Source organism: Carcharodon carcharias, chromosome 8 (assembly GCF_017639515.1).
Source record: "Carcharodon carcharias isolate sCarCar2 chromosome 8, sCarCar2.pri, whole genome shotgun sequence".
NCBI lineage: Eukaryota > Metazoa > Chordata > Chondrichthyes > Lamniformes > Lamnidae > Carcharodon > Carcharodon carcharias.
In genome coordinates, this window is record NC_054474.1 from 88613599 (window position 1) to 88630845 (window position 17247).

The window sequence follows — 17247 nt, forward strand, 5'->3', positions numbered from 1 at the left end:
AATAAATAAGAAAGATTTTTAAAATGTTAAAAAAAGTCCCCTCATCTGTCACATGAGCAGGAACATGTTATGAATGAAATTTAAACATTTTTATTTAATTTTTATTTGCTGTTGGAAACCTCATCCTGCCTGTGATGAGGGTTTCCTAAAAAATCCAAAGGCCGCTTGGCCTTTTCGCCTGCCCTGCCAACTGTAAATTTGGGCGGGCAATGAAAAATTGAGCTTAATTATTACTTTAATGGCCTTAATAGGCATGCATGATGATATCGGGACGCATGTCCAACGTCATCACATATCATTTTACGCTCATTCAGGTTTGGCCTGTGCCCGCCCAACAAGTGGAAATTTCTGCCCATAAGGAACAGGTAGGTCAGGAGAAGTTTTATCAAAGCTTAGTTTAAGAAGCATCTTAAAGGAGAAAAATTAGGTAGACAGCCGGAATGGTATAGGGAGTGTATCCCAGACCTTAGGGCCTAAACAACTGAAGGCACTAATAGCTGAGTGACTAAAAATGGGAATGTACAAGGGGCCAGAATTAGATGAACACATATCTCGTAGGGTTAAGAGGCTGGAGGAAATTACAGAGATAGGGAAGGGTGAGGCCATGCAAGGATTTGAAAACAAGAATAAGAATTTTAAAACAAAGACATTGATTGGTGATGAGCCAACGTAGGTCAGTGAGAACAGAGATGAGGGGAACAGACCTGGTGCAAATTAAGACATGCACTGTAGTATTTTGGTTGATCTCAAGTTTACAGAGGGTAGAATGTGGGAGACCAGCCAGGAGGATGAGCAACTTTTCATTATTATTGCAACTTTCACTGTGGTGTATTGAAAACTGAACAGTGTATTTGGTCCATATAAGACTACCATACACATATACCAGCAGAAGGACTGTAGAAGGGGAATAAAAGAATCAATGTTTTGCTGAATTTTACTGTCTCTTCCTAAAGAAAACCTCGCAATGGCGATGAGAATGGTGAGAAATAGGAAACATTACTTTCAGATATGAAACTTTTGGAAGGTTCTTGTCTACTCTCTGCAGATAGCACTTTAGTTTGGAGATTTAGAAGGGGACGCATTAATCCTATAGCCTGTTGTCAGATACACAAGAGGCACTCCAGCTTGGGATTAGCAAGATAAAAGGCTGAACAGTGTACACACACACACTGATCTTGCCAAAGAAAACAAAAATAATCTCAGATTATTACAGAGAGGTTTCTCCCTGAAGGGAATGTGATTCCAGCTCCTTGATCATGCACCCTTGACCACGAGCAATCACTGCACTGCTGATCAAGATGGTGTTACCTATGCCCAATCAATCACATTTTGTCATGTACTCAGGGCCAACAGCTGTATTCCATATTGGAACATGTGACTGCAACATTTTGAAGGTGCAATGGTAGACTTTCTAATTGCAGATGACAAAAACAAAAAGGCCTTATCATAGAGGTGAAGAATTGGAAGATACTTTTAAGACATTTACACCTGATCAAAATGCCAATGGATCAGCTAAAAATGCACTTACAACCTATTTGACACACAAGAAAAATACAGTAAATGAAGCAAGTGAATGGTGCTAAACACTTCCCTAAACTTAACCTCAATGCCGGCTACCATCAAAATGAGCTTGCAGAAGAATCAAAGGCATTTCACGGTATTCTCCATTAACATTGGACTTCTTCAATATAATGGGCTCAACTTTGGAGTCAATTCAGTAATGGCGGTATTTGAGCAGATGGTTCAGTCTGTGCTGCAACGACTTGAAGGCCTGCTGAATATCAGTCATGATATTCTCATCTATGGTCACACTGAAAGTGAACTCGAGACACACCTACATGTACACCTGCAGCATCTCAGAGAATGTAACCTCACCTCAAACAAAGCAAAATGCCTGTCTAATGAAAACAGAATTGAACTTGTCAGTCATGTGTTCAGTGGTGAAGGAGAATTACCTGATCCACGGAAAGTTGAAGCCACTACAAACCCTACAGATCCTACAAATGTGCAGGAAGTCTGGAGTTTGTTAGGACTCATCATGTACTCCAGTAACTTCCTTCCTGACCTCATTATGTCATTTATCCACCTCTTCCCCCCTACACCACACAATCTGAAAAAAAGAGTGGGAGTGCGCTAAGTCACACAAGGAGTTTGTACACCAGATCAAGGCAAGTTGCAGTAATGCCTATTTTCACCCCGAGAAAACTACCCAGCTAGTCATGGTTGCAAGACCAGTTGGCTTAGGTACAGTTCTCATGCAGAAAGAAAAAGCTGGTAACCCATCAATTATTGTGATGGCAAGCAGATGACCAAAGCCTGTAGATCAATATTACACGCAGAGAGTGGGAGAAACACTCTCAATCGCATGGGTTATCTTACACTTTCATCTCTACTTGCATGGAAGTGAGTTTGAAATAATAACTGACTATAAAGCACTGGTCAGCTAATCTACATAGCAAATGAACAGAGCATTGGACAAGAGTAGGAGTTCCATGTTGAGTACCGGCATGACAAGCTCAACTTTGCAGACTATCTTAACTGGCATCTGTTGCCGACTGTCAGTCCTACTAGTTGTGAGGAAAACATTGCTGAACAATATCTTAACTATGTAAGCCTAAATGCAGTACCAAAGTCATTAAAACTAGCTGACATCAAAGCGGCAACAAAATAAAAGGTTTTGCAACTCTATGGGGTGGATTTTCCTCTTGTCGGCTGGCCGCGGTGGCTGGGCCCAGAAGTGGTCATGCAAACGTCCGCTGCCTGTAATCGGGCCCTGACCGTGATTTCATGCTGGCTGCCATATTACCGGCCAGCCAGTGTCAATCGTATGCTGAAACACTCAGAGCTGCCTGGGTGGGTGGGGGGAGGAGGGTGAGTGTGGAAGTCAATGTGGGTGCGCTCACAGAAAGATCCCTGAAGGCACAGAGCTGCCTTTTGGAGCTGAAGATTTATAACATTAAAGATAACGTTATCAAAAAAAAAGGAAAACATGTCCCCTCACATGACTCTGTCACATGAGCAGGGATACGTTGAAAATGAGTTCTAAAACTTTTATTTTATTTTCAATTAATATCAGAAACCTCATCCTGCCCATGGGTGGGGTTTCCTCAAAAATCCAAAGGCTGCTTGGCCTTTTCATCCGTCCGCCAACCATATGGTTGGACGGGCAGGGAAAAGCTCTATTTAATTAGTTGATTAATGGGCTTAACAGCCTTTTAATTGTAGGCGAGTCCATTGCCGACTGAAACATTGCGCAAGTGTGCAATGATGCCGGGACATTTGCCCGACATCATCGTGCCCTATTTCACGCTCATGCATGTTGGGTGTGTGCCCGCACGCTGAGCTGAAAATCTAGCCCCTTATGACGGTTATGAAATCACGAAACTGGAAAGGTGTGATCGAGAGAGCATCTGCAAACAAAATCACTCACGCACTACAAGGTCTTTACAATGTTTAAAATGAGCTCAATGTTACAACCACAGCTGATCTCATGTTATGCAGCAACACCATTGTCATTCTGCACTGCTTGGGAGCATGTGTTGTTCATATTGTACATGAAGGTCACCAGGGATTTGTCACAACCAAGCAACTCCTTTGGGAAAAAGCATGGTTCCCAGGAATTGATCGCACTAAATCAATCAGTGTTTGCCATGTCAAGCAACCACAATGTTAGATCTTCGTGATCCTCCCAAGATGTCTGAACCACCTCCAAATCCATGAATAGAAGTCAGCATTGATTTTGGAGATTTGCCCACTGGTGAACACATGCTGGTTTCACTGATGCTTTGGCAGATTCCCAGTCATGGTTATGTCAACTCTGATGAAAACATCATCCTGAAGCTTCACCTGCTGATTGCTTTGTTCGAAGCCCCTCAAACGGTGAGAAGTGACAATGGACCCCTACTCAACAGCGATGGTAAATTCACAAACTACCTGGGTTTCACTCATTGAAAAATCACAGCCTATTGTCCAAGAGATAATGGAGAAGTCAGGAGATTTATGTGTACTTTGAAAAATGTAATACGTACAGCTACAACTGAGAGTAAGTCACAGAAACAGCTGTGTCACCTTCTTCAGAATTACAGAGTGACTCCTCACTCAGCTACAATAGGTCTTCAGCTACACTCATCTTTGCACGTCCTATGCATACACATCTTTCTGGACTACCTCACGGAATTAATTATCAACATATATGCAAATACAATAGAGAACAGAAGGATCAAATGAAAGGAAATGCAGATCTAAACTGCTAAAGCCGGGAGATTCAGTGCTTGTGAATGGTCATGTTGGAAAGCAAACACCCCCTATGACATACAGCCATTTGTTGTGACCAGCACTTTTGGATCAATGATCACTGCTAGGCACGGTTCACAAATCAGCACATGAAATGCATTATTCTTCAAAGTACTGAAAACACCATTCACAAGCATTGAATCTGATTCTGACATCAACATCTCAGATGCAGAACGAGTTGACCGTGACTACACCTGATGTCAGGCGATACCCTACTCCCCATGAGAGAAAATGTCCACCCTACTTAAGTGATTATGTTCCAAAGTCAACTATTTTCAGTTGGTGAACAAATCTTTCACCTCACTGTACATGACTGGGTGCATTTTGTTGTAAATATATCTAATTAAAATTTATATGTTTTAAAATATAACTTTTAGTTTTAGGAGTTAAAGTTTTAACTGTAGATAACTGGGGGCATCTGACTGAGAAACAGTAAAGGCAAATTAAACAAGCTTGGAGTTAAGTACACTTAAAGGGTAGCCTGTGTTTATCTCACAAGGTTAGAGTCGATAGGGAAAAAAACTTAAACAATGGGTGACCCATCTGCGGCATCTTAAAGGAACAGGGAGTCTGGAGAGAGGACAATTACATCCATTAGAAATATAGATTATTCATATGGGTTACAGAATTACTAGTAGAATCACGTTGTGCAGGGAAACGTTTGTTTTCATGGCAGGCTTCCACAAAGACAACTTTAAGACAATCATGTGTGTCTTCACCCAGAGAGATCAATCTTTATATAAAAGCAAAAAACCGCGGATGCTGGAAATCCAAAAAAAACAAAAATAGAAATACCTGGAAATACTCAGCAGGTCTGACAGCATCTGCGGAGTGGAATACAGTTAATGTTTCAAGTCCATATGACTCTTCAACAGATCAATTTTCAGGTGGCTCCTGGGAGATCAGCATTTGTCTCTCCAGCTTTGGGTGATAACATCTGTGTCATTCACCAGGACTTTATAATGACGTCCAATCATTCATAGCTGTCTTCAAGGGACACTCTGCTGACATTTTGAACATTTTCTTGAAATTTGGATTGATCTGGAAGTTTTCAAATCAGAATCTTACAGCTCAAGGGGCCTTTTGGCCCATCCTGTTCATGCTGGCTCTTAGAAAGAGCTATCCAATTAGTCCCACTCCAATGCTTTTTCTCTGTAGACCTGTATTTTTTTTTCCTGCCCAATTATATGTAAAATACCTTTTTAGCAGTTACTATTAGAAACAGAAAGATTTACAGCTTCACTTGCACTTCCCCCAATTTAGTCTACTGCATTCGCTGCTCCCAAAGCAGTCTCCTCTACATTGGAGAGACCAAACACAGACTGGCTGGCCGCTTTGTGGAACACCTTCGGTCTGTCTGCAAGCATGACCCAGACCTCCCTGTCGCTTGCCATTTCAACACGCCACCCTGCTCTCATGCCCACATGTCCATCCTTGGCCTGCTGCAATGTTCCATTGAAGCTCAACGCAAACTGGAGGAACAGCACCTCATCTTCCGACTAGACACTTTACAGCCTCCCGGACATAATATTGAGTTGAACAACTTCAGACCATGAACTCTCTCCTCCATCCCCACCCCTTTTCCGATCCCCACTTTTCCAATAATTTATCATTTTTAAAATACATATTTTCCCAACTATTTCTATTATTTTAAAATTTATTTCCACCCATTGTTTTATCTCCACCTTTTAGCCTATTTTGATCCCTTCCCCACCCCACCTCCACTCAGGCCATCTGGCACTTGCTCGTCCTGCTTTCTACCCTTAATGTCATCACTAGTATATTCCTTAGATATCATCACCAACACCCCTTTGTCCTTTTGTCTATGACATCTTTGACAATCTCTTCTTTGCCTCCACCTATCACTGACCCTCTATCCAGCTCTACCTGTCCCAGCCCTCTGAACCTGCTTATATTTCACCTCATTTCCATTTTTCCTTAGTTCTGATGAAGTCATTCAGACTCAAAACTTTAACTCTCTTCCAGATGCTGTCAGAGCTGCTGAGTTTTTCCAGCTATTTTTGCTTTTGTTTTGGATTTCCAGCATCCACAGTACTTTGCTTTTATCTTAAGATTTACAGCCTATCTTGTTTATGCCAGAAAATTAAATCTTCACCTACTACACCTTCAGAAATCACATTCCAGGTGATGATAACTCTATATGTAAAAAACAATTCTCCTCATCTCCCTCCATAGTGTTTTTGCAATGATCTTAAATCTGTGTTACTGACCCTCCCACCAGTGGAAACAGTTTCTCCTTGGTTACTCTATCAAAACCCATCATAATTTTGAATGGCTCTATTCAATCTCACATAAACTTTTCTGCTCTAAAGAGAACAATTACAATCTCCAGTCACTTCACAAAACTGAAATTCTTCATCACTAAATCATAAATTTCTTCTGCACTCTCCAATTAAGGCCTTGATATCCTTGCTGATGTATGACATTGTACAGAATTGGGCAGAGTGACGCATAATCATAGATATATGAATACTTAGCATATGCTTTTGTATTCTACGTCTTTATTTATGAAACCAAGGATCCCCTACTGCTCTGCACTACAGTCTGACAATGGCCTCAAGGATCATAGTGTCATGTAGTCTGTTCAATAACTATACCTTACAGAGCAGCCTGATCACGGAGGCCCTGGAAGAGGAAAGTTCTGAAAGACAATGGTCTGAATTTTTCAGGTGGCGGGCGGGCTCGGCAGGAGCGGGCAGGGGTGGTCCTGGAGCCGATCACCATCCATGATCAGCTCCGTGTATCCATTTTACGTGGGCGGGCCAATTAAGGTCTGCCCAGCTTAATACGCTAGCCATAGTGTTCAGCGCTATCTGTGCAGGCGGGGAGGTGGAAGGAGAGTTAGGGCCAGCGCATGTGCGTGAAAGAGCACTTCAATCTCCCTGAGGCACAGATTTGGATGGACAGGCAACTTTAACAATTCCATTAATGACTTCCTTGATGGCCTTAATAGGCCATTTACATATCAGTAGGTGTGCAGCCGACTCTGGTGCACGCCTGCCGAACAAAACATCGCAACACAGTGCGATGATATCGGGATGCGTGCCTGACGTCATCGTGCGTCATTTTATGCGTTGGCGTGTTGGGCCCGCCCCTGCACGCTGAAGGAAAAATCCTGAATGAATAGCAGCAGTTTGAAGTAAAACACTTTGCTGGCTGCAAGAGACACTTGTGCCCATTTGGTATGCGAGTCTTATCTCAAGTATTATATTTAGGCATTTAGCCATTTGCATTCCACCCCCGCCCCCCCAACCCCCATTCCCACTTAAAAAGGGATATCATCTAAGGTGTATCAATTCCTACAGCTCCTATACATGCCACCTCATCACAGTCACTTGCAAAACCTTGCCAAAAAACAAGTGATATTTTGGGTGTAAAATATCAGCTCGTTAGAGAGGCAAATATTGTGTGATGTTGAGCAGGTTCAAAATGGATCCTTCACAATATACTTCCCTTATATTAATGGTTATGCTATTCTCTCTGCCCAAGTTTCTTCCCTGCCCTCCACCCAGAGGCACTTTATGTCCAGGTGGTTGTGACAATAATCCATCCCTTAATGTCTGGTGCCTGATTTAGGAAAACACCTTTAAAGTCCAGCAAGTTTGTTTGTACTTAAAATACCAGCCTTTATAACATATCTCTTAACCCTTTCCCTCACCGAGAATACATCCTATTGCAGGGACAGTGCTTTTTACAACCATAGGATGTCCTAAAGGACTTCACTGATATAGAGAAAGTTTTGGAAGTGTAGTTTGTGTTGGCATGTATAAAAGGCGGCAGCTAATTTGTGTACAGCCCAGCCCCACAAACAACAATGAAGCAATGACTAGATTAGTTTTTTCCTTTGGTTCAGAGATAAATATAGTGCAATGGATTATCTTAGATCCATCTGAGAGGGCAAGCAGGCCCTCAGTATAACGTCTCATCTGATAGGCGGTATCTCTGACAGTGTAGCATTCGCTCGGTGCTGCACTGGAATGCCAGCCAAGGTTATTTGCTCAAGGCTATGGAATGGGCTTAAACCCACAAACTTCAACCTCAGGGCCACGGTTGAATTTTTCTCTCAAATTCTTTGTTACTGTTCAACACCCCAGAAACTGATTCTTCATTTCCATTTCCCTCTGGAAACCCTTTTACTAAACATGTGAAACTTGTCAGTGAACAGAATGCGTTAGCTTCGCTGGTACTGACAGTGAACTGGAACAATCCTCTGCTCCTGATGTGCTGTACTCACTGTAAGTCAGGCACTCCACAGGCTGTCTGCTTCGTAACAGTGTGACACAGCCCATCTTGTTGTACTTCCACACCGTCACGTCTCTATGCTGCCTGCTGGAACCTGCCACGGAAAGATGTGCAAAGATTAGAAAGCCATTTGCCAGTTTCCACCATACTCCTCTCCCCTTCAGGGTGTTGACTCATCCTGGAGTACAGTTCCACAGGAGGGGAAGGGAGCAAATAGGCAGCCCACCAGTACCTCACTGAAGCAGTGATTCTTCATAAGTGTTGACCAGACAGTCAGTTCCACAGATTAATGAATCAGGGACCAGTGCCAGATCGTGTTCTCCCTTGATAGTCATATAAGCCCACTTTCTGGCAATGGCCTTCCTCAAAGATTGGCAGCTGGACCTGCTTCATTTTTCTCCTCCCAAATCCTGATGTACTGATGCCAAGTGGAGTGAATCTGGGGCCTTTATGATCCATATCAGTAAATAATGCATAGATAAAGAATAACCCAACTAAGACAGTAGAATGGGAAGGCAATTATTTATTAATCACACATTTTTTAATGAAGATAATCTTTAGCTTCTGGAGTAGCTTGTTAGTGTGATAGCTTGAGTCAGTGGTAGCAACACTTTTACCTCTGAGTTTCACTGCAGAACTTGAGCACACAATCCAGGGTGAAACTGCAGTGAGGTATCGAGGGAGTGCTTCATTGTTGGAGCCGCTGTCTTTCAGATGAGGCATTAAACTGAGGCCCTGTCTGCTCTGTCAGCCGGATGTAAAAGATTTCATGGCACTACTTTGAAGCAGAGCAGTGGAGTTTTCCCTGATCTCTTGGTCACCATTTATCCCTCGACAAACATCAATAAAACAGATTATTAGCTCACTTATTTCATTGCTGTTTGTGGGATGCTGCTGTGTGTATATCAGCTGCTATGTTTATCGACTTTACTTCAAGTATAATTCACTGGCCAAGAGCCACTTTGGGACATCCCAAGGATGGGAAAGGCACCATATAAATGCATGATCTGTCTTTCTTTTTTCTTAAAAGTGAGGGATATTAGTGCAGGAAAACAGAACATATTTCAGATCAGTAACATGGGGGAATTTTCCCATTGCCTGGCATTTCATCTTCACGCCCTGTTCCTGCTGCCTACCATTTTAACTGCTCACTCTGGCTTGGTGGCTATGAAAGAAAGCCAAACACAGGCCAGAGCCTCATAAATTTAGGCAGAGCAGGGTCTCAATATGCCCATGGCACCCCGGCTTCCTTTTAACTTGGGTCCGAGTGGAGACCCATTGCAGATTTCCTGCCAATTGATATCAGGTCAGAATTTGTTAGCAGGATGATGAAGTCCCAAGAATCTCCATGGAAATTTGTCCCTTGTGAGACCTGGAAGAGCAAGACTGGCCTCACTGACTACATTCAATGCAGTCTACAAGGCCCCAGGACTCTCCCCTCCCCCATTTCCTCCAGTGAGATTTTCCCAAAAGTCCTTCATTGGATTTGTTTCCTTGTCCACAGAGCCTTGCATTGGTGTTGACCTGTGGCCTTTCAGCACTGGAGCTTTCACTACTGCCTGCCAGCTCCTTGCCACTTTCCTGCCAGTTTTGAGTGGTCAGATGAGCCCCAAGTATTAAAATCCACTGCGGGGCTGAAATCTGGTCCTATGAGTGTGTTTACTTTTTGCCTGACCCCAGCCTGAAACTTGCTAGGAGTTAAGCCAGCCTTTAGTGTCAGCATCAAGTACCGCAGGCAGAGACGTAGAGATTTCACCCAAATATAACTAATTTTCTGACACTACAAAATATTCTCCTGAGGATCAGTCCACCTGAAAATATTCAAGAAGACAGCTCTTCAGAACAACAATAAAGTGCTTATTGAGCCTAAAGCATATCTGGCAAAATCACTGGAGGAAGTTTGATGATGTATACTCCTTACCTATCACATGATTGGTCTCTGGGATACAAACCAGTTGGTGCAACGGTTGTCCAGTCTCATGTGTTTGGAAAGTTTCGACAGATTCAGAAACCTGGAAAAGAAATATGGGATAATAATCAGGGATCAAGCTATAGAGGGGACAGGCATTTTTGAACAATATGATTCTCTATCCTCACCAGTCCTGAGTACTGGCTAATTGTTTTTTACCTTCCTTTTCTTTCTCTGGTCCTTTTTTGTCACAGTTCTCAAAGTGATCTTGTTGCCTGATGCAGGTTGTGATCCTTTGTGACATTCATTAACATATGACAAACTTATTTCATTCATGATACCCATTGAATTGATCTTCAAACTCTCTGCTCAGCGAATCCAGTATTAATCCAGAGTTAATGGCATCTCAACTGTGTTTAACTATATGTTGGAGGAGGGCATTGCCTGGGGTTTCACTTGAGCATATGTGGAGAGACATTAACTGAAACTGTGATGCGGGTGACTTAGGAGGTGTTAGCTTGTCATGTTTCACTATGTAAATAAATGTAATATTGAGTAAAGGTTGACTCTGGTATCTTCCTTCATCAACTGGCTTTCTGTATTATAACACCCAGATCATATTTTTCAAATACGCTATTCTTGATCTGGGAGTGTTTGATAGAGGGTGCTTCACTTTGTATTTAGTGTATGATGTACCTGCTCTGGGAGGGTTTGTTGGGGTAGCGTAGAAGGATCTTCAGTTTGTAACTACCTGTTCTGTACCTGCTTTGTAAGTGTTTGATGGGACTGTGTCAAGGGAGCTTAATTCTGTATGTAATCCATTTGGAGAGAGATAAGAAAGGAAGATGTGAAGTTATCTAGAATAATGAGATCGTGCCTGTGTTGGCTCCTTGGCAGAGCTTTCCAACTAATCCCACTCTGTCACCCTTTCTCCATAGCCTTGCAAATGTTCTCCCTTTACGTATTTATCAAAATCACTTTTCAAAATTACAACTGAATCTGCTTCGATCTGTCACCCTTTCAGACAGTAGGTTCCTGATCACAACAACTTGCTGTTGAAAAAAGGTTTGTTGTATCACCTCTGGTTCATTTGCCAATCACATGTGCCCTCTGCTCACTGCTTCATCAGTCATTGGAATGATTTACCCTATCATAACCATTCAGGATTTTGGACACGTCTATCAGAATTCCTCTTAATCTTCTCTGGTTTAAGGAGAACAACACCAACTCTTCCAGTCTCTCACTGTGACTAAAGTCCCTCATCCCTGGTACCATTCCAGGAAATCCCTTCTGCACCCTTTCAAGGGCCTTGACATCCTTCCTAAAATGTGGTGCTCAGAATTGAACACAATGTTCCTGCTGAGGTCTAACACGTGTTTTATAAATGTTTAGCATAATTGCCTTGTCTCTGTATGCTATGCCTCTATTAGTGAAGTCAAGGATCCCATATGCCTTTTTAAACAGTCTTCTCAACACGTTCTGCCACCTTTGAAGAGTTGTGTTCATAAACAGCCTGCTGCACCAACAGAATCACAGAGTTGTTATGGTGTAGAAGGAGGCCATTCGGCCCACTGTGCCTGCACCGGCTCTCTGAGCGTTTTAATTTAGTGCCAATCTCCTGCCTTTTGCCTGTACCCCTGCACATTGTTTCTATTTAAATAATTATCTAACACCGTCTTGAATGCCTCAATTGACCTGCCTCCACCACACTTCCAGACAACACATTCCAAACCCTAACTACTCACTATGTGAAAAAGATTTTTTCTCATTTCGCATTTGCTTCCTTTGCAAAATACTTTCAAACTGTTCCCTCTGGTTCTCGATCCGTTTACAAGTGGGAACAGTTTCTCCCTATCTACTCTGTCTCGGCCCCTCATTATTTTGAAAACTTATATCAAGTCTCCTCTTAGCCTTCTCTCCAAGGAAAACAGATCCAACTTCTCCAATCTTTCCTCATAACTGAAGTTTGTCATCCCTGGAACCATTCTCCCAAATCTCTTCTGCACTCTCTCCAATGCGTTCACATCCTTCCTATAGTGTGGCATCCAGGGCTGTACACAATCCTCCAGTTGAGGTCTAACCAGTGCCTTATATAAATTCATCATAACCTCCCTTCTCTTGTACTCTAAGCCCCTATTAATGAAGCCTAGAATATTGTATGCTTTAGTAACAGCTCTCTCTACCTGTCCTGCCACCTTTAATGACTTATGTACATATACCAGGTCTTTCTGCCCCTGCACACCCTTTAGAATAGTATTCTTTATTTTATACTATATCTCCATGTTCTTTGTACCAAGGTGTATCACCTCACGCTTCTCTGCATTGAACTTCATTTGCCATCTATCTGCCCACTCCACCAATGTGTCAATGTCCTTTTGAAGTTCTACACTGTCCTCCTCACAGTTTACAATTCTCCCAAGTTTTATTTCATCCACAAAATTGTCCCCTGCACACCAAGATCTAGATCATTTACATATATCAGGAAAAGCAAGGGTCCCAATACCAACCACTGGGGAACTCCACAGCAAACTTTCTTCCAGCCTGAAAAATACCCATTAACCATTACTCCCTGTTTCCTATCCCTCAGCCAATTTTGTATCCGTGTTGCTACTGCCCCTTTTATTCCATGACCTATAACTTTCCTCATAAGTCTATTGTGTGACACTGTATCGAACGCCTTTTGGAAGTCCATATACACCACATCAATGGCCTTGCCCTCATCAACCATCTCTGTTACCTCTTCAAAAAACTCTAGCAAACTATTTAAACACAATTTTCCTTTAACAAATCCATATTGACTCTTGCGAATCAATCCAAATTTTCCACGTGACTACTAATTCTATCCTGAATAATTTTTTCTAGCAGTTTCCCCACGACTTAAGTTAAACTCACCGTTCTGTAATTGCAGGGCAGATCTTTACAACCTTTTTTGAACAAGGGTGTAATGTTTGCAATTCTCCAGTCCCCGGCACCTCCCCTGAATCCAGGGAACATTGAAAGATTTTTGCCAGTGTCTCTGCAATTTCCACTCTCACTTCCTTAAAAATTCTTGGATGCATCTCATTCGGTCCCAGTGCCTTATCAACTTTAAGTACTGACAGTTTATCCAATACAACCTGCTTATCAATTTTAAACCCTTCTAGTGACTGAGTTTCCTCCTTTGTCACCATGGCTTGGACAGCATCTGCCTCATAGGAAAAGACAGATGTAAAGTATTCATTTAACACCTCAGCCATGCCTCTTGCCTCTATGTGTAAACCCCCTTTTTGGTCCCTAATTGGCCTTACTCCTCCTTTTACCAGCCTTTTACTATTGATGTGCTTATAGAATACTTTGGGATTTCCTTTTATGTTAGCTAACAGTCTTTTTTCATAATCCCTCATTGCTACTTGCATTTGCTTCTTTACATCCCTTCTGAACCTTCTGTATTCAGCTTGGTTCTCAATTGTACTTGCTCCTTGACACCTGTCGTAAGCACACTTTTTCTTCTTTAACTTAATATCTATCTCCTTTGTCATTAAAATTGTATCATTTAGTTGCCTCTCATAATTCTTCCTACCAAAAAGTATCACTTCGTGTTTCTCTATGTTAAACCTCGTCTCCCATGTGTGCCCATTTCACCAGTCTGTCTATATCCTCCAGATCAGCCATGATGTTACTGAATGACGGAGCAGGCTCGAGGGGCCAAGTGGCCTACTCCTGCTCCTAATTCGTATGTTCATTTGTAAGTCTGTAACTACCCTTCACATTGTTTACTATTTTTTGTGTCATCTGCAAACTTTGAAATTATGCCTTGTAAACCAAAGACCAGATAATCAATATATATCAAAAAGAACAGTGGCCCTAACACCAACACCATGGGGAACACTACTGCATACTGTCCTCCAGACTGAGAAACAACCATTTATCACTGTTCTCTGCTTTCCATCCCCGAGGAAGTTTTGTATCCATACTTAAACTATTCCATTAATCGTATGGGCTTCAAGTCTATTATGCAGTATTTTGTCAAATACTTTTGAAAGTCCATTTACACGTTGACTGCACTAAACTCATCAGCCCTCTCTAGGGTCCCCCTTGTCCTTACTTATCACCCCACCAGCGTCCGCATTCAAAGGATCATCCTCTGCCATTTCTGTCAACTCCAGAATGATGCCACCACCAAACACATCTTCCCTTCAACCCCCCTGGCAGCATTCTGCAGGGGTCGTTCCCTCCAGGACACCCTGGTCCACTCCTCCATCACCCCCTACACCTCAACCCCCTCCCACAGTACCTTCCCATGTAACCACAGAAGGTGCAACATCTGCCCCTTTACTTCCCCCCTCCACACCATCCAAGGGCCCAAACACTCCTTTCAAGTGAAGCAACATTTCACTTGCACTTCCCTCAATTTAGTCTACTGCATTCGCTGCTTACAATGTATTTTTCTCTACGTTGGAGAGACCAAACGCAGACTGGGTGACCGCTTTGCGGAACACCTTCGGTTTGTCCGCAAACATGACCCAGACCTCCCTGTTGCTTGCCGTTTCAACACTCCACCCTGATCTCATGCCCACATGTCCATCCTTGGCCTGCTGCAATGTTCCAGTGAAGCTCAACTCAAACTGGAGGAACAGCACCTTATCTTCCGACTAGGCACTTTACAGCCTTCCAGACTGAATATTGAGTTCAACAACTTTAGATTTTGAACTCTCTCCTCCATCCCCAACCTCTTCCCGATCCCCCTTTTTCCAATAATTTATATACATTTTTCTTTTCTAACCCATTTCCATTATTTTTATATGTATTTCCATCCATTGCTTTATCGCTACCTTTTAGCCTATTTCGATCCCTTCTCCCCACCCCACCCCCACTAGGGCTATCTGTACCTTGCTCGTCCTGTTTTCTACCCTTAATATCCCTATTAGCACATTTCTTAGCTAGAGTCACCACCTTCAACACCTCTTTGTCCTTTTGTCTATGACATATTTTGGCAATCTCCACTTATCACTGGCCCTCTATCCAGTTCTACCTTGTCCCACCCTGCTTTAAACCAGCTTATATTTCACCTCCTTTCTATTTTTGCTTAGTTCTGTTGAAGAGTCATACGGACTCGAAACGTTAACTGTCTTCCTCTTTGCAGATGCTGTCAGACCTGCTGAGTTTTTCCAGGTATTTTTGTTTTTGTTTCAGCCCTCTCTATTACTTCCTTATACACCATCTATGCCATCTCTCAGTGTCAAAAAGCACTTTGTGATGAAGCGCAGACAACATTGTTATCAGCCATTTTTGCGCACAGTGAGATGCTATGAAGAGCCGATAATATATTTTAGATATGGGCTGAGGGATGATCATTGACCAGGAGACTGGGGAGAATTCCTCTGTCCTTCGAATAATGACATGAGATCTTTTATGTCTACTTGAAGAGGAAGATGGGGCCTCATTCAGAGGACAGTATCTCTGACAGTACGCTTTTCCCTCAAGAGTATCTGCCTAAATGATTTTTCCAAGTCCTGGAGCAGAATCATTTGATCCACTGGTGAGGATGCTACCAAATGAGTCAATGAAAGGTGGGTTGCGAGACTTAAGGGCACAATATTTTACTTACTAGGCTACATGACAGGTAGAGGAAACTGTACCTGATCACTAAGATCTCAGAAGGGGGCAAATGTGCTAAATTCAATGTCTACCACCAGGTGGCAGGCGAGAGAAGCTTGAAAAAAATCCCAGCTTTCCCTTTCTAATTGGCCTCTTCCCCAAGGTTCCCAAAGGCAGCACAACTGTGATCATGGATTTATTAGAGTTGGAAAATCACAAGGAGTAAAGAAGAAACCTCCACTCCTGTGGGTGCTTGACAAGAGCACAGCCTCCTTTATCCTTTCTCTTCTTGGTGTTGTGTCCAATTCGGAGCAGCACGCTTTAGGATGGATGATAATCTTTGGATAGGCTGCAGAGTGGATTTATTGAAAGTAAAACTGTCAGAAAGATGAGGGACTCCAGTTATGCACAAGGACCACGATTGTTCTCCTTAGAGGAATGTTCTTTGTTGACTTTAATGGCAAAAAGCAATTGGGCAGCATATAAATACAGGAGGCTGATTCACTATCAACTGTTCTGTGCTACCTTCTAAGCTGGATTTCATTCCTGCATTTTCTAGCCTATTTAAAATTACAAGAGCAGGTCAGAGGCTAGGAATCCTGTGGTGAATAACTCATCTTCTGACCCCCAAAGCCTGCCCACCATCTACAAGGGATAGGTCAGAAGTGTGATGGAATACTCCCCACTTTCCTGGATAGCTTGCAGCTCCTATAACACTCAAGAATCTCAACACCATCCAGAGAAAAGCATCCTGCTTGATCAGCAGCCTATCCATCACATTCAACATTCAATCCCTCTGCTACTGATGCACAGTAGCAGCAGTCTGCGCAATCTACAAGACGCACTGTAGCAACTTGCCAAAGCTTCTTCAACAGCACTTTCCAAAGCTGTGACCTCTACCACCTAGAAGGACAAGGGCAGCAGATGCATGGGAACACCATGGCAAGTTCCCCCTCCAAAACACACACCATTCTGACTTGGAAATATATTACTGTTACTTCACTGTCGCTGGATCAAAATTCTGGAATTCCATCCCTATCAGTACTGTGGGTGTACCTACACCACATGGACTGCAGTGGTTCAAGAAGGCAGCTCACCATCACCTTCTCAAGGGCAATTAGGGATGGGCAACAATAGCTGGCCTAGCCAGTGTCACCCATATCCCATGAAAAAAAAGAGTAGCCCACGCTTTACTTCAAAGTTGC

General features: G+C 42.7%; 1 protein-coding gene across 1 annotated transcript in view; it reads right to left on the reverse strand.

The window, feature by feature from the left end:
- The window catches only part of LOC121281462, a 58208-nt gene that overhangs the window by 21855 nt on the left and 19106 nt on the right, over positions 1–17247 (reverse strand). Inside the window, exons 6-7 of the mRNA XM_041194409.1 lie at positions 10478–10568; positions 8549–8650 (exon numbers count right to left, since the gene is read on the reverse strand). Coding sequence (XP_041050343.1) covers positions 8549–8650; positions 10478–10568 — 193 coding nt within the window. The remainder of the gene's footprint in view (positions 1–8548; positions 8651–10477; positions 10569–17247) is intronic.